Here is a 23,430-nt window from a genome sequence, read left to right on the forward strand (position 1 = left end):
AGCCGGCTAGCCATTAACCATCTAGCCAGCTAGCTTTCTATTTATTTGAGTAGCTAATAGATAGCTAATAGATAGCCAACTAGCGAGGCAGATAGCCAAATAACTTAAATGAAACACTCAATTCAAATCACATACTTACCAACCTGAAAGGTTCTTCAAAATAAGGCCCGGGGGCCAAATCCGGCCCACCAACACTATCTGAGCGGCCCTCCCGTCAATTCAAAACAATGGCGTTGGTTTTAGCGAGAGGATACCAGGAAGTGTCCGCTCTTTGGTCATTTCATTAGGCACACCAGAGGCCACGTTCATGTAACCGTTCTCAAACACATCCAGCCAGAAAGGACAAACACTCGCCGTGCTCACGTGTACGCGTTTATACATGGAGACAGATGTTGTGTGTGTGTGTGTGTGTGTGTGTGTGTGTGTGTGTGTGTGTGTGTGTGTGTGTGTGTGTGTGTGTGTGTGTGTGTGTGTGTGTCTTCTGGCCTTGGCCTTGATTGGAAGCTGAAGGACGAATGCGCTTTGACCTCAAATTCGTTAAATGAGACAAAATGTGATGTTCGCTTGCGAACACACACACATACACATAACAGTGCTGCTAATCTGTTAGGCTGCTTAGTGATCACAAAACACACACACACACACACACACGCTCACAATAACACAATCATGAACACTGAAGAACATTCATTCGGGTGCCATCATTAGCAAGATAAATACAATTTATAATAATAATAATAATAATAATAGAATAAAAATAAAAACAAATAATAATAATAAATAATACATAATCATAAACAAAAAATAATCACAATAACCATAATCACACTAATCATAATAATAGTACTACTATTACTACTAATAATCACAATAATAATAATAATAATAAATAATAATAATAATAATAATAATAATAATAATAGTACTACTACTACTACTAATAATAATAATAATAATACTAATAATACTACTACTACTACTGATAATAATAATAATAATAGTACTACTACTACTACTACTACTACTAATAATAATAATAATAAAAATAATAATAATAATAATAGAGGCAAACCAATAGAAAAAAAAAACATTAAATCAAAAAAAAAAATTGTGAATAAAGCAAAACTCTTCAAATTAATCTCATATCCTTTCCAAAGAATACATTTCATTTAGTGGACATTTTATTGTCATTAAAATACAACACAGTAACACACAAACCAGAGTAAAAGTACTTTGTTTAAAAACAGCTCACTTGATACACGTGAACTAAGTTGAGATAAAGAAAAAGTACCAGTTAAAATTTGTACCTGTTAAAATACAAATAAAGTTTCACGCAAAGAGTAAAAAATATTCAAACTTATCTCGTTGTGCTTTGGGGATTATAAAGAGTTCATCGTTGGCAGTAAAAATCAGGCTATCGTTTGCTGTCGTGATTGACAGCTCGCACTCACCATGTGACATTTTTTTGTTCTGATGACATCATCATCACGCGTCGCCTTATGCTCTGCGGTCGTAGTCGCTGACCATTTTTTTGATGTGGTTGAGTTTGGCTTTGAGGTATTTGCTCCGCCTCTTTTTGCTGCGATAATCCGACGACTGAGAACAAACACAAGGCGACAAAAACACAGTCAAATTGTGCAGAATTGGGCAGAATTTCATATTTCATAATTACCTTACCTTTTTCATGTCCTTGATTCGGTTGTACTCGTCCAGAGCATCCTAGAAGTAAAACAGATCATTTTAAAATATTATTATGATATTTCTATATTCAGTATTTCGACCCCAAGTCCTTGAAATGGGCCCAAAATGGCAGCTTTCAAAACAAAATGGCCGACTTCCTGCGTATTTTCCAGCACGGTTTCTGAAACCATTTTTTTGTGGGTCAGAAATAGAAACTACAAATTTGAAGCAAAATTGGACATTTTGCGCTAATGTCCAATTTTCATTTGCAGTCGTCGGATTATCGCGGCAAAAAGACGCAAAGCGAATCCGATGTTGTGCGCGATGAAATGTAGCGTACGATGCTAACCAGATACTGTGGGCTTCCCTCCCGCAACTCGTCCAGTTCTCGGTTGAGGTCGCTGAGTTTTTTGTTGACGGCGTCCAGCTCGCCCTGGAGGTCTTTGTACTCGTGATGATTGCGATCAAACTCTCGCTTATACTCGTTACGTTCTTGCTCGTTGGGGATCGGCGGGAACTCGCTAAAAGAAAAAACAACCGGCCATTAAAAACCTGAACGTCACGCGGCTAACGATGACGACGCGGGACCAACCTGTAGAAGTCGGCGTCGTCGTCATCCAGCTCGTCTCCCGAAGACGCGTAATCCGCGTCGGGGTCACCGCGCCTCCTATTGGCTCTCCCGGTGGAGTTGGAAACGTCTGAGTTGGCGCCGTATGGAACGCCGTTACGAACCGGGCTGAAAATTGCATACATGGTTAGCATCATGCTAATTAGCGTGAAGACACAAAAAAAATCATTGCTATGCGCTTGTCCTGTTGAGTTTGAATGACTCAGCACTGGATGCGTTTCACTCGATGACGTCATCGTAATAATCAACGCATGCTAGCGGAAGTCGCGCGCGGGTGGGTGAGCGTCGACGGTTAGCGAAAGGCGGGACTGACGGTGGCGTGTAGCTGTAGACGGGTTTGCTGTAGTCGGTACTGCGGTCTTCGTCGTCCAGGTGACTCCTAGAGCCGCGCAGTTTATCCGGCACGGCGGCCATGTGAAGTTCTTCGGGTGGCACGGAGACGTTGTTTACCTGTCGATAAACGTTAGCGTTAGCATGACAACAATAATAATAATAATAATTTCTAATTATTTAATTTCTATGCACCTTTCAAAACGCTCACGGTCACTTTACAGTCACAGGATCCGTTTTTCTGTGGGTGAGCAGCGGCAGCCACACGCGCCAGCGTTCACTCAACCCAGGAAGTAACTCAAATAGATAGAACGCTAGCTAGCTAGCTCGCTAAGAGTTAGCTAATAATCACTCAACCCGGAAGTAACTCAAATAGCGAGAACGCTAGCTAGCTAAGAATTAGTTAATAATCACTCAACCCGCAAGTAACTCAAATAGATAGAACGCCAGCCAGCTAGCTAAGATTTCACTAATAATCCCCCAACCCGGAAGTAACTCAGATAGAAATCTAGCTAGCTCGCTAAGTTAGCTAATAATAACTCAAACCGGATGTAACTCAAATATCTAGATAGCTAGCTAGCTAAGAGTTAGCCAATAATCACTCACACAATAGACTTGACAAGTTTATTTGCTATTTTTTTTTCTAGTTAAAAAGGTGTTTTAATGACTAAGGAAAATCTAATTGACTTTATTTATTTTTCTCCCTCGAGGGTTTAAAAAAAAAAAAAGGCTAACCGCGCTAAGATAGCAAACATGCTTGTACTCGCCACGTCTGCTCTGATGAAAACAACAAAACCCGCGTTAACTGGACGTTATATCCTCCTACGTTCGCTTGGGAGTAAAATACCCCCCCAACCCCCCCCGACCCCTACCTTGAGAATGTGAAATGATGACAGTGAAACTATTTCTGTCGCCACGGCGACACACCTTGAAACCACCACCCCCAACCCCCCTCCTCCTCCAGAGAGCCACCAAACTGGTCCAACCGCTTCAAAGATAGCTTTTCACACACTTGACTGCACCTCACAGCCTTTCTACAACCATTAAAACGTAGTATTTTGTTCATATGCCCCCATTTCAAGCTCAGATAACGCCAGACCCATACAACTTAGGAATTAACTCTTTTTTTCTAATAAAAGAAGAGCGTGTAAAATTTCTTAGGCTGAATTGAATGTTGATGTAGTCCTAAAACTCAATATTCTGTGGGTCCTGGAATTTGAGTGACAATGACAAAAACCCTGGCACTGCAAGGGACATTTTTTTAACACGTCTGGCAGCGAATGAGTTAAATGACATATAAATTACTTGATTCAAGAAAAAAAAATCGAATAAAACAGGAAATTTGGACTTGATGACATATGTTCAAACAAGTGTGACAGCTAGCTAAGTGGCTAGCACGCTTTTGCCTGGAAAAAACAATAATACACGGCATTAAAGCTTGACTAGCACAGTGAGACACCACATGATACCGTCTTAGGTCCATTTGTGTAGTCCTAAAACTCAATACAGGTAACAGCCGACTTACGACCGGCTCGACTTACGACCACTCATACTTACGACCACAACCTCCAGACCCTATTTTTTTTATATTAATTGTACGCCTGGCACCGTAACGCGCTAGCACGCCGGCAACATATACGACAATTTTGGCCAGCCAGCCAGCATCTCACTCTCGCACAGCAATCGACTGCGTGATGGCACTGGAGTGGCCACATTTTTTTGCACATCGTCTGGCAGTGAATGAGATACAAGATTTTGCTAACCCAGGCCTCGATGTCCTGCGGGGGTTCTGCGTCCTCCATCACCTTGACGCGCTTCCATAAGATGTTGCTCTTGCCAAACTCGATAATCTTCCTGCGCGTCTTCAGCGCAAACACTAGCATGATAATGAGGGCGAGCGCTACCAGGAAACCAAAAACCACCGCGATGGCCTGTCGGACACAAACACACACACACACACACAAAAAAAAAAAATCATAATAAATACAAAATGTGGTTGCACAAGGAGCCTCTCATTTACCGCAAATAAAGTTCTGATGTTTCGGGAGGCTTTCCTTGACGTGATATTTGTATGCTAGCATACGGCTGATACCAACTGTTCATAACTCCGAGAGAAGACGATTTTTGGATAATATTTTGAGGGTGTGCGGCGTTAAAAAAAATGTAGGGGCTGGAGTGGTGAGTGCCGTGGGTGGCGTGAAATGACGAATTGGCTGTTGTATTATAGTAATACAAGCGCCTTTCAAAACTCTCAAGGTCACTTTATAGTCACAGGATAAAGTTCTTCTGTGGATGAGCACGCGCCGGCGTTCACCCAACCCGGAAGTTACTCAAATAGATAGAAAGCTAGCAAGCTAATAGATAGCTAATAGACAGCTAGCTAAGTAGCCGTATAATAATAATAATAATACATTTCATTTCTAAGCGCCTTTCAAAACTCTCAACGACACTTTAGAGTCACAGGATATTTTTTTTCTGCGGGTGAGCAGCGGCAGCCATACGCGCCAGCGTTCACTCAACCCGGAAGTAACAAAGTAAAAAAAAACAAAAAGATTTCTCAGCACTAACTAATAGATAGCCAGGTAGATAGCTAGCGAGCCAGCAAGATAGCTAATTGATAGCAAATAGATAGTCAGCCGGGTAGTAATAATAAATAATAATAAGAATAATACCTTTAATTTCTAATAATAATAATACATTTAATTTCTAATAATAATACATTTAATGTCTAATAATAATAATAATTTTAATGTCTAATAATAATAATACATAGAATTTCTAATAATAATAATAATAATATATTTAATTTCTAATAATAATAATACATTTAATTTCTAAGAATAATAATAATACATCTAATGTCTAATAATAATAATAATAATAATAATAATAAATTTAATGTCTAATAATAATAATAATAATAATAATAATACATAGAATTTGTAATAATAATAATAATAATACATTTAATTTCTAATAATAATAATACATAGAATTTCTAATAATAATACATGTAATTTCTAAGAATACTAATAATACATTTAATGTCTAATAATAATAATAATAATAAATTTAATGTCTAATAATAATAATAATAATACATAGAATTTCTAATAATAATACATTTAATTTCTAATAATAATAATGCATAGAATTTCTAATAATAATACATTTAACATGTAATAATAATAATAATAGTAATAATAATAATAATAATAATAATAATAATAATAATAATAATAATAATATCTAAGCGCCTTTGAAAACTGTATATGACAGTTATCTTTGTTCAGCGCTTTGTTCCAGTTTCAGCTGTTGTTAAAGCGATAAATAAATTAATATGTATTGTATTAGTAATATAACCCCGAAATGTCGGTGCATATTCCGATTTTGCGAAAACTTCCCCAAAAATCAACCATAACAACACGAAATGAGCAACGAAAGACAAATAATCGGCGGCCAACCTCTTGCGGTTCCACAACGCAGTAGTGGTACAGGTACTGGTTGACGAGGACCCCCGACAACTGGGGACGCTGGTACTGGGCACACAAACCGGCGATCTGGCTGCCGTAAGCCGAGCCCTGCGATTGCGCCATGGGGTTGACGGCCATTAGGTACACAATGGCGGCGATCAGCATCAGCAGAGCCAAGATGGCGGAGACGATGATGACGGCCAGGAAGAACTTCCTACTCTCCGATATCTTCTGGTGAGACACCAGGATGATAAAAATGGCCAACGCCGCGATAAAAGTAATGGCCGCCATGGCGATAATGAAGCCTTTCGCCGAGCGGGGGTCGTTGTAGTTGCCGCCCAGGCCGCCGTAGCCGTAGCCGTTGCCTGGTCCGTAAGCCCCGCCCCCGAAGGAGCCGTAATTGCTCCCGGCGCCGTAACTTCCCTGGTAGGGCCCGCCGACGCCGCCGAAGCCCGACAGAGCCCCCTGGGAATCCCAAGCCAGGGTGGAAGCCACGCAAGCGAAAATGGCCACGCACAGGACGATGACGATGATGGCCATGATCTTCAGCACGCCCGGCGGTGACGTCCAGCGGTAGAAGTGCTGGAATTCGTCATCTGGGTAGTACGAGTACGCCGGTTGCGGGGGTGCGTTGCTGTGGGGAGAAACATGGTTTTCGTTCAATATTTTCGTGCTTCAAAACATAAGACAGTGATACCTCGGCTGACGAATTTTTCGGTTTGCGAACGTTAAATTGCCGAAAATTTTACCTTGGCATACAAACTATTTTTCGGGATACACACGGAGCGCCACAATGAGTGATGTGTCGTTCGCGAATTAGCCCTTGTTCTCTGAACAAGAAAATGGCTTGTTTTGGTCCTCTAATCCCCGCCCCCAGTCTAAGGTTAAAGCCACGTGATTGGTCAAGAACAGTGAGGGGAGGTGGTTTCAACATTAAAGAGACAGGCAGACGACAGAGAGACAGTGACAAAATGGATAGAATACAGTGAAATTTGGACTCGTTTCAACTTTGATAGTTCAAAAGCAGAGTGTAGACTGCAAGGTTAAAATATCCATCAATCAGGCTCCACAAATAACCCGCACAAGCCATCTGTATACATGACGAAAAAAAGCTGTCAACCCAGCTAAACAGAACGCAATTGATGAGGAACTAGATAAAATTATCGCAGAAAAAGCACCTACGAGGAATCATCCAACCAATTAAGTTCGTAAGCCAAGGTATCACTTTATTGTTTGCTTTACTACTTACTAGCCATCCGACTGGTAGGGAGGTGGACTCCCGTTGGGCCTGCTTGACATCGCTGCTGCGTTGGACTTTCTGCACTTAAAAAAACAAACACAAAAATCGCATTTATATCATCCACACAAGTATAACAATATTGAATTTGAGCTCAAATAAAGCTCCTTAAAACAAAATTTAATTTCCAGTTTCTCTACATTTATAGCACAATCAAACACGACATACTTGAAAACAAAGAGAACATTTCCAGTACATTTGTTTGCAGTAACCGAAACTAGCCCATAGCCATGTTGTAATTGTCAAGCACAACACATCAGCGTGGAAACAAAACAAAACTAATTTTAAATCAAAATAAAATCATCCCAAATCATTTATCATCTTGATTAAACATTTAAAAGACTACATGACACATTTAATGACTCTTACAACATCGCCACACAAAAACGAGGTGAGTATCATGCTAACTTTATTAGGTATGTAGAAAATGCCCACCATCACGTCATTCAAAAGGTACAGAATGGCAGACTGTATTTGAATTACTGTACATTTAATTGTGTGTACTTTAATTAAAAAACGGTATTTATGTCACTAGCTATTAAATTAAGTTAATTTTACACGATCCACGACTTTCCACATTTAAAAACACCCAAGAGCTACAGCAAAACAGTATAATATGATATTTTTCTAATAAAATAATATATTTCAAAAATATTTGTATTCATGCTGCAACTATTTCCACTATTTTAGTCGATTACATAAATTTGAAAAAAGTGAGCCGGACTAATAATTACTTTTCAGTTACCGATCGACTACAATAACCGCAGATTTTACGGCACAAAAACAATACATAAAAACTTCATTCTAAAAAAAAACAAAGTAAAAATAGTGAAGAAAGAGTTCGAGGTACTCACCTGAAATGCGGTTGTTTCCTCGAGGTGAAATACGCACAAAGACGCACAAACAAATACAAAAAAAAGAAAGACAGCAACCACACCTTGATCAGGTTGCAGCTTGGCCACGCCTACTTGCAGGTTTCAATTTACCCAACAGGAAATGCTGAGTTCACTTGAAAAAGGAAATTCTACAGCCGGAAGTAATTTGCTGATATGCAAATTCATAAAATTCCTTTTCCACGCGCTTTACTATATTGAAAATGACCGCGAATGCAGGAGTTGTTTATTTTTTCAATTGTTATTAATTTTAAAACGAAATGAATCACTCTAATTCTGACAAAATGAAAAAAACAAGGTTTTAGTGAAACAAACATTTGATTAAATTGAATCAGTGTTTAACGTTTAATGTTGAAGATTAGCGAGATTTCATATTTTGGCTACTGATAGCAATTTACAAAGCGCTAATGAATTTAAGAAACGTTTTAAAAACTCCATGACTAAATATTCTCACGAACAAAATACACAACCTGCGAAAAGTTTGGACAAATATTTGCAATGATCACTTTAAATACACACCAATTGAAGGGAATACCAACCGTTTTGCCATTTTTAATAATCGATTAAAACTCAGGTTGCTTAATTCCGCACCGGCTCTGCAGCCTCTCGTGGTTCATTCGTTTGCCTAATTCACTCCACCAATGTCACTCAATCAGCTTCTTCGTAGTGTTCTTCCATTACTTTACGCACTGGTGCCGTCTACTGGTGGGGTGGTGGTACTGCAAATACCGCTCAACAGCACGAATGGGAAACATTGAGCATGTATTGTACGTACTTTTATCACTTGTGTGCACTTAGACGAGTGAAGCGTGTGGTGGATTAATATAGTTCATTATTATTATTATTATTATTATTATTATTATTATTATTGATGAAATTTCAAGTATAGAAGTTTTCCCTACTTTAGCCACCACGCCCAATATTTAACAGCCGTTCTGTTCGTTAATATGCTAAAATGCTAATATCATAAACTGATCCAAACAGACTTTGGTTTATTCAGTGTTAAGACTCCACATCATGTAAAAAATAAAACATTAGCTTCGTATCCTGGACAGAAAATAATCATATAATGACATTGGTTGAGTAAGTGATTAATTAAAAAAAAACATTTGATGTTATATGAGATATTTCATGAAAGTAAATTTACTTCATCATATTAAAAAAAAAATGCATGTTTAAATGAACGTAACCATCATTTAGTATTTTTTTTTTTTACACGTTTATCATGAAGAAGATGCGTAATGATAGCATGCGGCATGATACAAATGGCTTTTCCTGCATGGAGTGCGCAGGTTATTAATGACTTGAGCAACCAAACAAAGCAACGACGACAACAACAACAACAACAACAAACCACTGAAAAAAAAATGAGTGTTTTCAAAGTTATGAAATGGTGGAACAAAAAAAAAAAGCATGACGATATTCCAGATGTTCAGTGTGGACTTTTGCATCCGTTAGTCGTAGCCGTCGTTCCACTCCATGACTTTGTCGTACTCCTGAATCTTCTGCTTGATGTGCGACAGCTTGTTCTTCAGGTAGTCGCAGCGTTCCTTCTTCTCCAGGAACGTCGGGTCCTGCGGGTTCCCCCCAAAAAAATTAGCAATCTCAGCAGGAGGTAACGAGAACACGACACGAAGGACACACTTACGTTCTTCTTTCTCTGGAAGTCTTGAAGGATTCTGTTGATGCGATCGGCTTCCTGGAAAAAAGAAGAAGAAAGAAAGGGACATGTTGGAGGCGTAGCAAACAGGAAGTAGCGTGATGTGACGTCAAGCTAGCTATCTATTTGCTGTCTATTAGCTATCTAGCTATCTCTTAGCTAGCTAGCTGGCTATTTCTTAGTTAGCTAGCTAGCTATCTATCTCTTAGCTAGCTATCTATTAGCTAGCTAGCAAGCTATCTGGCTAGTGGCTAGCTAGCTGGATAGCTGTCTATTTGAGTTATTCCGGGTTGAGTGAACGCTGGCGCGCACCTTGGTGAACGGCGGCAGCCACACGCGCCAGCGTTTACTCAACCTGGAAGTAACTCAAATAGATAGAAAGCTAGCTAGCTAGCTAGCCAGCCAATCGATAGCCAACAGATACCTAGCTAGATAGCCAGCCAGATAGCCAGCCAGCTAGGTAGTGGATAGCTAGCTAGATAGCCAGCCAGATAGCTAATAGCGAGTTATTATTATGATGATGATTATGAAGTGAGGTTACCATCTGGCTGCTAGCCTGCTGCGGGAGGTTCCGCATCATGCCGTCCATCTCGTCAAATTTTTTGCAAGCGGCCTGCACGTCGACGTGAAGCTCTTTGTACTCGGCGTACTGGTCGTTGAACACGGCGCGGTACTGGTCGCGCTCCTCGTCCGAACGGATGGTCGGGTACTTCCTGTTTGGAGTCAAAGTGACAAGGTTAGCTTTAGGGTTAGCGTTAGGTTTAAGGTTAACGTGTTATTGTTATTATTATTAGCTATTAGCTAGCTATCTAAATATTTGCTATCTCTAAGCTATCAATAAGCTAGCTAGCTAGATAGCTATCTAATAGTTATCTATTAGCTAGCTAGCTCACTTTCTATCTATTTGAGTTACTTTGAGGTTGAGTGAACGCTGGCGCATGTGGCTGCCGCTGCTCACCCACAGAATAATGTATCCTGTGACTGTAAAGTGACCTTGAGAGTTTTGAAAGGCGCTCAGAGATGAAATGTATTATGATTATTATTATTATTAGCATCTGGTTAGCATCTGGTCAGGGACAAAATCCAATTGTGACTCACGCAATGTAATCCGGTACGATAACCGGTTTGGGAATGTGCCCGGATGGTATCGCCCCCTGGAGGATTTTGGGGGCAACGGCGATGGGCGCATCCCGGACGGACACCAGCGACGATTCCTGTTGGGGCGTTTTGGCGCCCGGCGGAGCGCCGGCGGGCACCAACTGATGAAACAAAAGAAAATCAGGGAGGTTCAAATGGCGGATGATGAATTGCTATTAGGCTATTGCTAACGGGGGGAGGGGGGGTGCTTGCTCACCGGCGACTGCGCTGCTCCAAACTCGGACTGCCGCACCTGAAAGATAATTAACTCATTCACTGCCAGACAGGTGCAAAAAAAAATGTGCCAGGGTTATTGTCATTTTCACTCAAATTGCAGGACCCACAGAATATTGAGTTTTAGGACTACATAAACATTCAATACAGCGTTACAAACCTTACACTCGCTTCTATCATCAAAAAAAAAAATTGTTATTTCCTAAATGATATGGGTCTGGAGTTATATGAGCTTGAAATGAGGGCCGCTATCCAAAATACGATGCATATTGGTTTATATTAACAACAGCTGAAGGGGAAGAAAGCTGGATATTTATTAGCTATATGCTATCTAGCTAGTTATCTAACTGTCTAGCTGGCTTTCTATTAGCTAGCTAGCATTCTATCTATTTGAGTTACTTCTGGGTTGAGTGACTTTCTGACTGTAAAGTGACGTTGCGAGTTTTGAAAGGCGCTTAGAAATGAAATGTATTATTATTATTATTCTGATTATTAAAATGAAGATTTCAAAATAAGAGTTAAAATCAAAGTTTAAACTCGATATTTTGGGATGGAAGGGGGTTAAAATTTCAAAATGACCTCCTGCGCGTTGCTCTGACGGCATCTCCGGGCCGCTTCGTGGCGCCATAGCTTGAGGCTAACGCCGGCGCTAATCAGGTAGATGACCATGGTGAGAAAAAGGAAGATAATGGCCGCCGTCTGCCCCGCCTCCGTCCTGCAGAAGGCGCCGCTCATGCCGTTGTTGAACACGGGGTAGGAGCAAAGACCCCCACGGGTGGTGTCGCGGACGTAGACGATGCCTGCGTAGAAAGAAAAAAATTATAAAATCGAATGCGTCACGTGATTTTTGAGGTTTGTTTTTTTTTTTTTTTGGTCGTCATGGTACCGGCGGCCATGTAGAGCAGCGCCAGCGCCAAATTGATGATAAATTCCGTCAGCGGCCACCAGGTGGAGTCCAGCAGGATGGTGCGGTAATACATGGTCATCCCCAAAACCAGCACGATGATGGTCACCAACCACGCCAAGCCCGCCACCACCAGCACAAAAGGGGTCTTGGGGCCCGTATACGTCGTCGCGCCCGTGCCGGCGCCGTAAAAGCCGCCGCCGTAAGCCCCGCCCGGAGACGAATAGCCAAACATGTTGAACCACTCGTTGTCCTTGTGGATGTAAGCGCAGACGCAGGCGAAAACGGCGGCGCCCAACAGCAGCTCCACGCATCCCAGAATCCTCAGTAGCCCCGCCCACGACTTCATGTAGGCGTAGCGCTGGTGGTATTCCTCCACGCGCTCGCTGTAGGTCAGCGCCGTGCGGTACGTGCGGCCCGACGCCGACTCGCCGAGGTCCAGGAGTTCCTTGGCCGGATCGGAGCTGCCGGCCGAGCCTCCGTAAGGGTCCCGGAAGGACCCCGGGACGGAGGGCGTGTGGGGGGGCGAGCAGCGGACGCCCTCGCTGGTGCTGTTGTTGTTGTTGTTACATGACGGCGCCGAGGGCTCGGGCCACGCCCCTTTTTTGCTGCTGCGGTCGCTGGCTCGGAAGAAGTTTTTCCACGAGTCCGGGATGAAGCGGTGGACCGGTTTGATGTCCAGGGAGGGGTCCGGATCCTCGGGGGCGGGACCCTCGCTACGGTTGGATCAATAAGAAGTATTTAGCGCACATACATTTTCTTTAATTGAACATGGTAGCTAGCAAGCTAGCTATCTATTAGCTAACTGGCTAGCTATCATTTAGCTATCTAGCTGGCTAGGTAGCTATCTATTAGCGACTGTATCTATTAGCTAGCGAGCTAGCTTTCTATCTATTTGAGTTACTTTGGGGTTGAGTGAACGTTGATGCGTGTGGCTGCCGCCGCTCACCCGCAGCAAAACTGATCCTGTGACTGTAAATTGACCATGACTGTTTCGAAAGGCGTTTAGGAATGAAATGTATTATTATTATTATTAATTACAGTAAAGTCTCGTTATATCGATATTCAAGGGAGTCCGAAAAAATATCGATATAACCGGGACTATCGATATATCCGACCCTGTTTGCATGTAATTCTCTCCGTGCGTGCATAGAAATAGTATCGATATAACCGGGACTATCGATATATCCGATTTCGATATAACGATACTTTACTGTATTATTATTATTTATATATTGTTACAGCCATTTGACGTGTAGTTTTACGGTTGTCCACATGAGGGCACTATACATAGTTACGTGCATGTGAGGTGTAATTTTACTTTTGTCCACTTGGGGGCACTAATCTCACATTTCACATTATAACATTTGAAAGTGACTTGTAAAGGCGGAAAAAAAAAAGACAAAATCATGTTTCTCCATACGTACCCGTCGCTGGGGTATTCGGGTCCGATGGGAGGCTGGTTGGGCAGAGGCGGGGGCGGAAGTGGATCGGCGCTGAGGGCCAAATATGGCGCCGACTGGGAGTTCAAAGGTAGAAGCTCGTAGGACTTGTTGCGGGGCAACGTGCCCGGCGGGACCTGGTCGTAATGAGGCGCCTGGCGGACATGCTCAGTGCGGCCCAGGTACTCGTCACCATGGAACATCAGGATGATGGGGGGGCCCTGACACACACACGCACGCACGCACACACACACACACACACACACACACACACACAAAAGCGAGATTAGAAAAAAAATCCACCACAAATGTGGTTACACTTATACACATCCAATATTTCTATTTTTAATTTAACTCATTCACTGCCAAATGATGTACAAAAATATGTCCAGTCCAGTGCCAGGGTTTTTGTCATTGTCACTCAAATTGCAGGACCCACAGAATATTAAGTTTTAGGACTACATAAAGATTCAATTTAGCATAAGAAACCTTCGTCTCGCTCACAAAAAGGGTTAATTCCTAAATCATATGGGTCTGGAGTTATCTGAGATTGAAATGGGTTCAGATGTACAAAATACAATACATAAACAGTGATACCTTGGCTTACAAACTTAATTGGTTCCCAGACAGTGCGTAAGGTGAAAAGTGTGTATCCCAAAACTTAATTTCCCATAGGAAATCATTAAAATGAGAATAATCCGTTCCCAGGTCTCCATAAAACATAATTTTCTACTATCTAAGCCTTAAAACTGCACAAAATATACCGTACTTTATGTATAATAAATGTGCTATGGTATTATAATTAAAGAAATAAACTGTACTGTACAATAAAGTCGTTTTATTTACCCGAAAAATAGTTCGTATGCCAAGATAAAATTTTCATACATTTAACGTTCGTCAACCAAAAAGTTCGTAAGCCAAGGGGTTTGGAAACCGAGGTGTCACTGTACGCAATATCTACGGTCGCACCACCACCACACCACAAAGCCAAAAGTCGCCGCAGAAAAGAACACACAAGCCAGAAACCAAGAAATTACCCAGAATCCTTCATGCTCTAACCACCATCCGCAGTGCGTCTCCCGGCCAGCAGGTGGCGGCGCGGGGGATGCACAGTGATTAGCCAATCAGAAGGGCGGCGAAGGGTTGCCAAAAAATAAATCGGAAATACTGTTCAATACCTCGCTGACACGCAGTCACTCGCCACCACTTACATTGACCGCCTGCTGCAGGCTAAACTCGTTTGCGCGACGCCGAATTGCTCCTGAAACACAAACAACAACAACAATCAGCACTTCCTGAACCGTCTTGATTGGCCTTTGTGTAAGCTCGTTTTATTTTTTATACAAAGTCGTGAGGGGCCTGGGAAAAGTAGCTCAATAATAAATGCCATAAATACATGAATTTTAACCATTGATGGAGGCGCGGATGAAAGTGATCGCAAAATTATTTGAGAAATGGACTGAAATAAATCGATAAACTCGAATCATCGCACAGCCACGGTTTCCAGTAAATAAATGTTATTTTATATTTTTAAAAACAAAGGAGATATTATTCACACAACAGTTAAAGAGCCCATGATTGACTTGTGATATCCCTTTTCGGGATAAAGTACTAAAATAATTAAACATGCTACACACATACACGTGCACTAAAGAAATAAACCAGTTTATTGATGTGAAAAAAAATAGCATGTCAATTGTACATATTAGCAAGTATCAGAATACATCATTTTAAAACACAAAATGTATCACAAAAATCCTTTAAGCGGGAATGTAACTCTATAATAAAGCTGTGTACCCGAAATTGAAAATAAAATATACAGTATATTAAGTGACAGTACTACTAAATGCAAATATATAAAGTGGTACAGAGAAACGCACACATATATTCTATTTAAAAAAATAAGAATAAGAAAACCCAAATTAATGTCAGCAACGTTTACGGACTTCAAAAACGCATCATTTTGAGATCTTCAGACGATAAATCAGGAGAAAAATGATCACAAATTACAAATATACAATTGTAATTCGTTCATAAATATTTGAACAAAAGCACGAATTAAAATACTCTATAGACAACAAGGAAGCCAAAACGAAAATATATCATGATTTAATATTCCATACAGTACAGTATACATTTAGCGAGAGAAATTCACCACATTCTCAAGAGGTTCGCGAACGCATCCTTTTGAAACGTTTGGACGATAAATTATGACATTTACATTTCTAACAATTTTAGAAGTATTGAAAGTAAAAAAAGAGATGTGCGTAAACTAAGACAAATATTAATGCTCCTAAATTAAAAAAATGAAGGGGTAAAGAAGTACTTTGCACAAAAGTTTACATTGTGCGCACCTAACTTGTGTAAGGTGTTCACGCACGACAGAAAAATAAAGTAGATCAACATACGTAGTGTAGAGGTTACGTACAAGTTACGTTAACCCACAAAAAGCAGACTTAAACACCGTCCAACTTAAAACTAAACAAAACCACTTGAATGTTTAAGACGTTTTTTCCCGAAACGTGTCCAGTTTGACCGGTTCCCTTCGGCTCGAGGTGCACTTCCTGGCTAGCCCGTTTCACTTTGGTCAAGTCCATTTTTCATTTTCGCCTCATCACGAATCGAAGCTGATCGATATTCACAGCTTCAAAGTTGGCCTACCGTGTTGTTGTTCTTGTCGTTTTGTCTCTTTTTTCTCTTCCTGCAGCTTTTCTTCATGACAGAAAGTAGACGGCGAACCACCGCAGCTAATTTCCGCCCACTACGAAACTACCTGCCCATCCCATGTGACGTCATCAACATCGCGTCAGACTGTACACCGATGATTTTTCTTTTTTGTTGTATTTTTCTAATATAATAATAATACATTTTATTTCTAAGCGCGTTTCAAAATTCTCAAGGTCACTTTACAGTCAGTTAGTCTGTGGGTGAGCAGCAGCAGCCACACGCGCCAGCGTTCACTCAAGTAACTCAAATAGGTAGAAAGCTAGCTAATAGCTAGCCAGATAGATAGCTATCCAGATAGATAGCTAACAGCTAACTAGATAGCTAATATAAATAACTGTATTTTATTTATTTAGATATGCTTGTCTGTGACTGTAAAGTGTCCTTGAGAGCTTTGAAAGACGCTTAAAATGAAATGTATTATTATTATTAATATATTGCTCGCTAGACAGACAGCAAATAGATAGCTAGCTCGGTAGCTAGCTAGAGAGCAAATAGCCAGCTAGCTAGATAGCAAATAGATAGCTAGCCATCTATATAGACAGCTGGATAGCCAGATAATAATAATAATCATCATTTCATTTCTAAGCGCCTTTCAAAACTCTCAAGGTCACTTTACAGTCACAGGATCAGCTGGATAGCTAGCCAGATAGATAGCTAATAGCTAACTATATAGCTAATATACAGACAGCTAGACAGATTGCAAATAGCTAGCTAGCTAGGTATTGATCTACATTTGATTCATTCACTCCAGTTATCAAGTTGGTTGTCAGAAAAGCTAATTTTGGACAAAAGAAGCTTCGAGAAAGACTTGAATGAGGATTTTTTTGTTTTTGTTTTAATATTTAAATCATTACATATGTTCTTGACGGCTGATAGTCGTGAAATGACCCAACATTGAAAACAAAACAAGTTCTCAGATTGAAACTCACGGACACAAATGTTCAGAAATAAGCACGTTTTCACAAGAGGGTTGTGTTGAAAGCATAGGTGTCAAAGTCAAGGCCCGCGGGCCAAATCTGGCCCGGCATATCATTTTATTCGGCCCACGACAGGAAATCAAACTTGTGAAATTTCATGATGCTTGCTAAAATACGAACCAAAATTTCATATTTTTGGATGTAAACCATAAAAACAGTCACTATTTTTGACTTCAAATTTGAAAACTAGCTATTTATTCATTTGTTGTGCGCTCTATATGTAATATCTGATGGGGATTAAACATTTTAATGGCTTCCCCAAATTCCTAACTACAATGTGGTCCGCGGCAAAAAAAAAAAAAAGAGTTTGACACCCTTGCGTTAAAGGTACATTATGGAATAGGATGTCTTTAGCATTAGCATGTCGCTAGCGTAAAGACGCCTTGAAAGACAAAAGCGGACAACCCCAAATATGCTATAGCAAAATCCCTTTTGTTCCTTACAAATTGCACCGAAAGAGCAGCCTGTTTGTTTGTTTGACAGATAAACCAAAACGACAAATATAATAAACGAATATTTTTGCATATCGAGAGGCGCTCAAGTAAGACATGGCTTCTCTTTTTGTTTTGTTTTACTTTGAAAAGGTCTGTGAAGTCGTCACGTGACACAGACAGACAGACAGACAGACACGGAATGTTTCCAAGCAGGTTCGACATGCACAAACTTTGTGGCTTCAATTATTTTTAACTCATTCACTGCCAGACGATGTGCAAAAAAAAGGTGTCTACTCCAGTGCCAGGGTTTTTGTCATTGTCACTTGAATTCCAAGACCCATAGAATATTGAGTTTTAAGACTACATAAACATTCAATACAGCGTTAGAAACCTTAGACTCTCTTGTTTCATCAGAAAAAAAGGTTAATTCCTAAATTATATGGGTCTGGAGTAATATGAGCTTGAAATGAGGGCAGATGTCCAAAATACAATGCAATACGGCTTATATAGCGCTTTGGCATCAGATAAAACTGGAACAAAGCGCTAACATGGAAAAAAGGGGAAATGCCACCCGCAGACAGCTAACAGATAGCTAAGTAACTCGGATAGAAAGCTAGCCAGCTAATAGATAGCTAACATATAGCTAGCTAGGCTTTCACTCAACCTGGAAGTAACTCGGATAGAAAGCTTGCTAGCTAATACATAGCTAACAGGTAGCTAGCTAGGCTTTCACTCAACCCGGAAGTAACTCAGATCGAAAGCTAGCTTGCTAAGAGACAGCTAATAGATATCTAAGTAACTTGGATAGAAAGCTAGCTAGCTAGCTAATAGATAGCTAACAGATATTATCATCACTATTTTTTTTGGGGGGGGGGGGTTGTAGATTCTAAATTGATAATAATTAAAAACCATTGCTAAGGGGTGAGTAAATTTTTTTCTCGTATATGTGTCCACACACACACACACACACACACACTTCCCAGAATGCACTAGAGTGACGCTCTGGATTGTAAAATTGTCCTCGTGGCTTGATAAATAACACACGTATGATATATAGAACATACATGCACGCTTGAAAACATTTCAAAACAGTGCAGACTGTTTGATGGTAAATCTCAGAATACTGCAAGAAATAAAGTGCACTGGAGTGATGATGATGATGATGAGGAGGAGGAGGATGAAGAGGAGTGTAAAAACACTTAAAGGGCGATTTCAAATAGCTCTCTCGGTTTAACAACTAAAAAAAAATGTTTAAAATGTTCCTGTTGGGGGTTTTGGGATTTATTGCTGACCCGGATGTGGCGTCACCATCTCAGTAGGGAATTTGGTTCTGGTAGTATTGCAGCATGTCGTATGTCTTGCTCCTGGAATGCGGGACAGCGACAGGAAATGGGTTAGCATTGGAGATTTGCATTTAAAAAAAAAAGGGGATAGAAAACATTATACAGGTAATATCCGACTTACGACGGAGTTCCGTTTCGACCAAATGGTCGTAAGTCGAAACGGTCGTAAGTCGAAACGGTTGTAAGTCAAAAGGGTCGTAAGTCAAAATCCATTCAAAATGTTGAATAGAGAGATACAGACGCTCACCAACTTATGAACGAGATACGTTCCGAACGGTCGTTCGTAAAGTGAATTTGTTCATAAGTTGCTTCAGTGCTAAATTTTGGGTGGAATGTATGTTTAGGGCTTATATAAGTATGTTTAAGGTTTAAATAAATATGTTTAAGGCTTGTATAAGTATTGGTTTGTACTGAATTTTTTTGACAAATATATGCTCTATACAGATATGTACATGTACAACTGGAGAAAATACAGGCAATGTCCAACTTACGACCGAGTTCCGTTTCGACCAAATGGTCGTAAGTCGAAATCCATTCAAAATGATTAAAAATAAGAGACTCGGAGGCTTTTAGCTTTATATTAGCTAGCTTTCTATCTATTTGACTGACTTCCGGGTTGAGCTGCCGCTGCTCACCTACAGAAAAACTTATCCTGTGACTGTAAAGTGACCTTGAGAGTTTTGAAAGGCGTTTATAAATTAAATGTATTATTATTATTATTAGCTGCTAACATATGCTAACAGTTAGCATCGGCTGTTCATTTACCTGCTACTGAGGAAGCAGCTTTGGATGATCTTGATGATGAACGCCGCCGCTTCTTTTTCGCTCATCTGAGGATTAAACCTGCCTCTGATTAAGAAGAAGGGGGGTCGTTCGGGGGGGGGGGGGGCAGATGATTTACTTTAAAAACACAAAAAAAAAAACATTCTGCTGTGTAGTCAGTCACTGCTTTGTCATATTTTAGCATTTCTACCTAGCTAGCTATCTAATTACTATCTATTGGTTAGAAGGGAAAAGCCGAAAGGAAAAGAAGAAGCTATCTAGCTAGCTAGCTATCTATTTGCTATCTATTAGCTATATCGCTAGCTAGTTATTAATTATCTATTAGTTAGCTAGCTAACTTTCTATCTATGAGTTATTCCGGGTTGAGTGAACGCTGGCTCGTGTTGCTAACTAGCTATCTATTTGCTCTCGATTAGCTATCTAGCTATTAGGACAATATCTACACAATGTCTACATAAACAAAAGTCAAAAGATTACTAAGTCAATTGTCTTTGTCTTTTCTGTAATACCGTACAATAGCTATCTGGCCGGCTGGGTAGCTATGTAGCTGGCTAGCTATTAGCTATCTATTGGCTTGCTAGCTAGCTTTCTATCTATTTGTCTTACTATTCTATCCCAGTTACTTCCGGGTTGAGTGAACGCTGGCACGTGTGGCTGCCGCTGCTCACCCACAGAAAAACTGATCCTCTGACTGTCAAGATACCTTGAGAGTTTTGAAAGGCGCTTATTGCTCTTGAGCTATCTAGCTAGTGATCTACCTGGCTACCTAGCTAGCTATCTATTTTCTATCTATTAGCTAGCTAGCTATATATTTGCTATCAATAAGCTATCTATAAGCTAGTTAGCTAGCTATCTATTAGTGATCTATTAGCTAAGTAGCTAACTTTCCATCGATTTGAGTTATTCCGGGTCGAGTGAACGCTGGAGCATGTGGCTGTCGCTGCTCACCCACAGGAAAATGTATCCTGTGGCTGTAAAGTGACCTTGAGAGTTTTGAAAGGTGCTTATAAATGAAATGTATTATTATTATTATTATTATTATTATTATTAATGGTCCCGGATTGGATTTGGAACATTGATGCTAACAGAGGAGCAAAACAGTGATGACAATTTAGCGACTTTATTAAACAAAAAAAATCCAACTTTATTTTAATGATAATAACAAGAATACATTTTTATTTCTAAGATTTTATCATGATAACGCCCCCCCCCCCCCGCCCCCGGCCCCCTGCCGAGTAATTTGTGTTACTGTGACTCACTTGAGGAGTTTGATAGTTTGCCCCCGGAAGCACGGCAATCCCGTGTCGAGCATGAGCGTCACCAGAGAAACCACCGCGTCCATGTAGGGACTGTAAGGAGACAACCATTTATTATTAATAATAATAATAATAATAATAATATTGAGCGTTGACCCCCCCCCCCCCACCTCCCCGGGAACGTTTTCCTTACCGTACAGCCAGGTAACCTCGCACGCACATCTCCATGAACCACTTGAAGGGGGTGGCCTCCATCTTGCCGCCCATGATCATCACCATCTCGTCCGTCAGTTTGATGTCGGGTTCCCAGCCCAGGTTGCCGCCCGGAGAGCTTTCGAACATGAAACCGAAATCTGGGGGTGATATAAAAAAAAAAAATAAAAAAAAAAATCCCAAAAAGTGTTACTATAGCAACTGTTAGCTTGCTAGCAGTTGAGCTAATGTCGTTGTCACCCCATCCCCTTTCAAATTGCTGCTGTGGACAGCAAATGTCCACATTGTGGGACGAATAAAGGTTTTCTGATTCTGATATACAGGTCACATCCAACTTACGACCAGTTCGACTTACGACCACCCATACTTCACACTTTGAGTTTTTCTGATTACAAGTTGTTTTCGATAAAAATGTCAAATTTTCCAAAAATGTTGTAATTTGATATTTAAATTCATAATTTATCAAGGTATAAAAGTGATATTCATAAATGTAAAAATATTTTTTTGTTATATTTAATAATAATAATACATTTCATTTTTAAGCGCCTTTCAAAACTCTCAAGGTCACTTTACAGTCACAGGATACGTTTTTTTCTGTGGGCGAGTAGCGGCAGCCACACGCGCCAGCGTTCACTCAGCCTGGAAGTAACTCAAATAGATAGCAAGCTAGCGAATAGATAGCTAATAGCTCGCAAATAGATAGCCTTTGTTTCTGGAATACATACGCATATCGTTTTTAAAAATGTATACAGACACTCCCCTACTTACGAACATTCAAGTTACGAACAACGGTAGATACGAACATTTTTGTCGTAATATATGTAGCGCGGGTAATATCCAACTTACGACCAGCTTGACTTACGACCACCCATACTTACGACCACGACCTCCAGACCCTATTTTTAACATTTTAATTCTACACCTGGCACAGCAACGTGCTAGCAGGCCTGCAACGCGGATAATAATTTTGGACAGCCAGCCAGCATCTCACACTCGCACAGCAATCGACTGTGTGATGGCACCAGAAAGGGGGAGTTTGCCAGTCATTTAGCCTCCGAGTTCATCATTTTCAATGTATTTCGACTTACGACCATTTCGACTTACGACCGTTTGATCGGAACGAAACTCGGTCGTAAATCGGATGTTACCTGTATTTTGGTGAGACCAAATTTAAAGACAAATCCGCTTAACAAAAATCCGCATTTAAAATTCCAGATGAAATTGTTCTAGTTGTCTTTCTTTACCGATGTGGATTAGGTGACCTTTGCTGTCCAGCATGATGTTGCCGTTGTGTCTGTCTTTAATCTGTAGCAGGAAGAGAAGAAGGCTGTAGGCCGCCATGCTCCGGATGAAGTTGTAGCGAGCCTGTGGAGCAACCACGCCATTCAAAGGGAGACCGCAATGATTTAACGTGAAGCCCAAGTGACAAAAAAAAAATGTCTGCTTGAAAATTGGATCATTTAAAAAAAGAACCTTCTGGAAGGCCAGCGTGGATTCGTCGCCGTATTGGTTGCGGAAGTAATCGTACATGCCAAAATCCGTCTGTCTGCCTAGCTGGTCGCGGGATTTGCAGTCTGGGATGCACTCGATCACGCCGCACTGAGGAAGACCCGAAAAATTAAAGTCAACCCCATCCCACGAAAAAATATATAATAATAATAATAATAATAATAATAATAAAAAATCAGCCATTTTCAACTCATTCACTGCCACTCACAAATTAATTTTTGAATCCGTTTTGTTAGTCCATCTATGGCGTTTTACTGTAGATAATGCTACGACTTGCAGGATGAAGCTATATTGGTTGTTTGGTAAAATACTCAAAACGTGGTCTTACCCCGGGAGCGGTCGCCACCACCCGATAGGGGAAGACAAAAAGGTCAAGGCCCACCAGCTGGAAGATGTTCTTGAAGAGTCCGATGATCTGCAGCGCTAGCATGTCCTGCAAAAAATAATAATAATAATAATAATAATAATAATACTACTAATAATAATAAAATAAATAAAATATGAGTGAAG

The 23,430-nt window shown here is 40.5% G+C and overlaps 3 protein-coding genes across 6 annotated transcripts in view; all 3 read right to left on the reverse strand.

Annotated features, from left to right (window-relative positions):
* Positions 1 to 1,138: 1,138 nt before the first annotated feature.
* Positions 1,139 to 8,342, reverse strand: oclna (occludin a). 2 transcript variants are annotated; one of them, XM_089020467.1, is made up of 9 exons: positions 8,263 to 8,342; positions 7,361 to 7,434; positions 6,103 to 6,745; positions 4,402 to 4,569; positions 2,622 to 2,758; positions 2,273 to 2,416; positions 2,030 to 2,201; positions 1,678 to 1,719; positions 1,139 to 1,596 (listed from the first exon to the last, which is right to left on the reverse strand). In XM_089020467.1, exons 2-9 carry the CDS (start codon positions 7,408 to 7,410, stop codon positions 1,498 to 1,500), a joined length of 1,455 nt encoding a protein of 484 aa, XP_088876593.1. In that variant the 5' UTR covers positions 7,411 to 7,434; positions 8,263 to 8,342; the 3' UTR covers positions 1,139 to 1,497. The 2 variants fall into 2 exon arrangements, with proteins under 2 accessions (XP_088876593.1, XP_088876594.1); XM_089020468.1 differs by having other exon boundaries at positions 7,361 to 7,429; positions 8,263 to 8,297.
* A 931-nt stretch (positions 8,343 to 9,273) lies between these two features.
* On the reverse strand, positions 9,274 to 16,456 carry marveld2a (MARVEL domain containing 2a). 3 transcript variants are annotated; one of them, XM_089020464.1, is made up of 10 exons: positions 16,340 to 16,456; positions 14,857 to 14,939; positions 13,664 to 13,899; positions 12,219 to 12,952; positions 11,912 to 12,132; positions 11,316 to 11,351; positions 11,060 to 11,220; positions 10,503 to 10,674; positions 9,950 to 10,000; positions 9,274 to 9,875 (listed from the first exon to the last, which is right to left on the reverse strand). In XM_089020464.1, exons 3-10 carry the CDS (start codon positions 13,879 to 13,881, stop codon positions 9,756 to 9,758), a joined length of 1,713 nt encoding a protein of 570 aa, XP_088876590.1. In that variant the 5' UTR covers positions 13,882 to 13,899; positions 14,857 to 14,939; positions 16,340 to 16,456; the 3' UTR covers positions 9,274 to 9,755. The 3 variants fall into 3 exon arrangements, with proteins under 3 accessions (XP_088876590.1, XP_088876591.1, XP_088876592.1); XM_089020465.1 differs by having other exon boundaries at positions 14,890 to 14,939; positions 16,340 to 16,453; XM_089020466.1 differs by lacking the exons at positions 14,857 to 14,939; positions 16,340 to 16,456 and adding an exon at positions 14,716 to 14,854.
* Positions 16,457 to 17,219: 763 nt separating this feature from the next.
* pi4kaa (phosphatidylinositol 4-kinase, catalytic, alpha a) overlaps positions 17,220 to 23,430 on the reverse strand; it is a 30,316-nt gene continuing 24,105 nt past the window's right edge. The window contains 7 exon segments of the mRNA XM_089020433.1: positions 17,220 to 19,180; positions 19,925 to 20,008; positions 21,202 to 21,291; positions 21,392 to 21,551; positions 22,656 to 22,776; positions 22,885 to 23,010; positions 23,249 to 23,353. Of these exon segments, the coding sequence (XP_088876559.1) occupies positions 19,129 to 19,180; positions 19,925 to 20,008; positions 21,202 to 21,291; positions 21,392 to 21,551; positions 22,656 to 22,776; positions 22,885 to 23,010; positions 23,249 to 23,353 (738 nt within the window). The 3' untranslated portion in view covers positions 17,220 to 19,128.

The sequence above is a fragment of the Hippocampus bargibanti genome, linkage group LG18 (genome assembly GCF_051943395.1).
Source record: "Hippocampus bargibanti isolate YZ-2025 linkage group LG18, ASM5194339v1, whole genome shotgun sequence".
Taxonomy (NCBI): Eukaryota; Metazoa; Chordata; class Actinopteri; order Syngnathiformes; family Syngnathidae; genus Hippocampus; species Hippocampus bargibanti.

Coding starts and splice junctions, on each gene's coding strand:
- oclna (XM_089020467.1), bottom strand. CDS start 7,410: ATGTCAAGCAGGCCCAACGGGAGTCCACCTCCCTACCAGTCGGATGGC. Junction 6,746..7,360: donor CCCTACCAGTCGGATGGCTA/GTAAGTAGTAAA, acceptor TTCTCCCCACAG/CAACGCACCCCCGCAACCGG. Junction 2,759..4,401: donor CGCAGGACATCGAGGCCTGG/GTTAGCAAAATC, acceptor GTTTATCGACAG/GTAAACAACGTCTCCGTGCC.
- marveld2a (XM_089020464.1), bottom strand. CDS start 13,881: ATGTTCCATGGTGACGAGTACCTGGGCCGCACTGAGCATGTCCGCCAG. Junction 11,352..11,911: donor GTCAGAGCAACGCGCAGGAG/GTCATTTTGAAA, acceptor ATTATCTTTCAG/GTGCGGCAGTCCGAGTTTGG. Junction 10,001..10,502: donor AGCAGGCTAGCAGCCAGATG/GTAACCTCACTT, acceptor TCTTTTTTCCAG/GAAGCCGATCGCATCAACAG.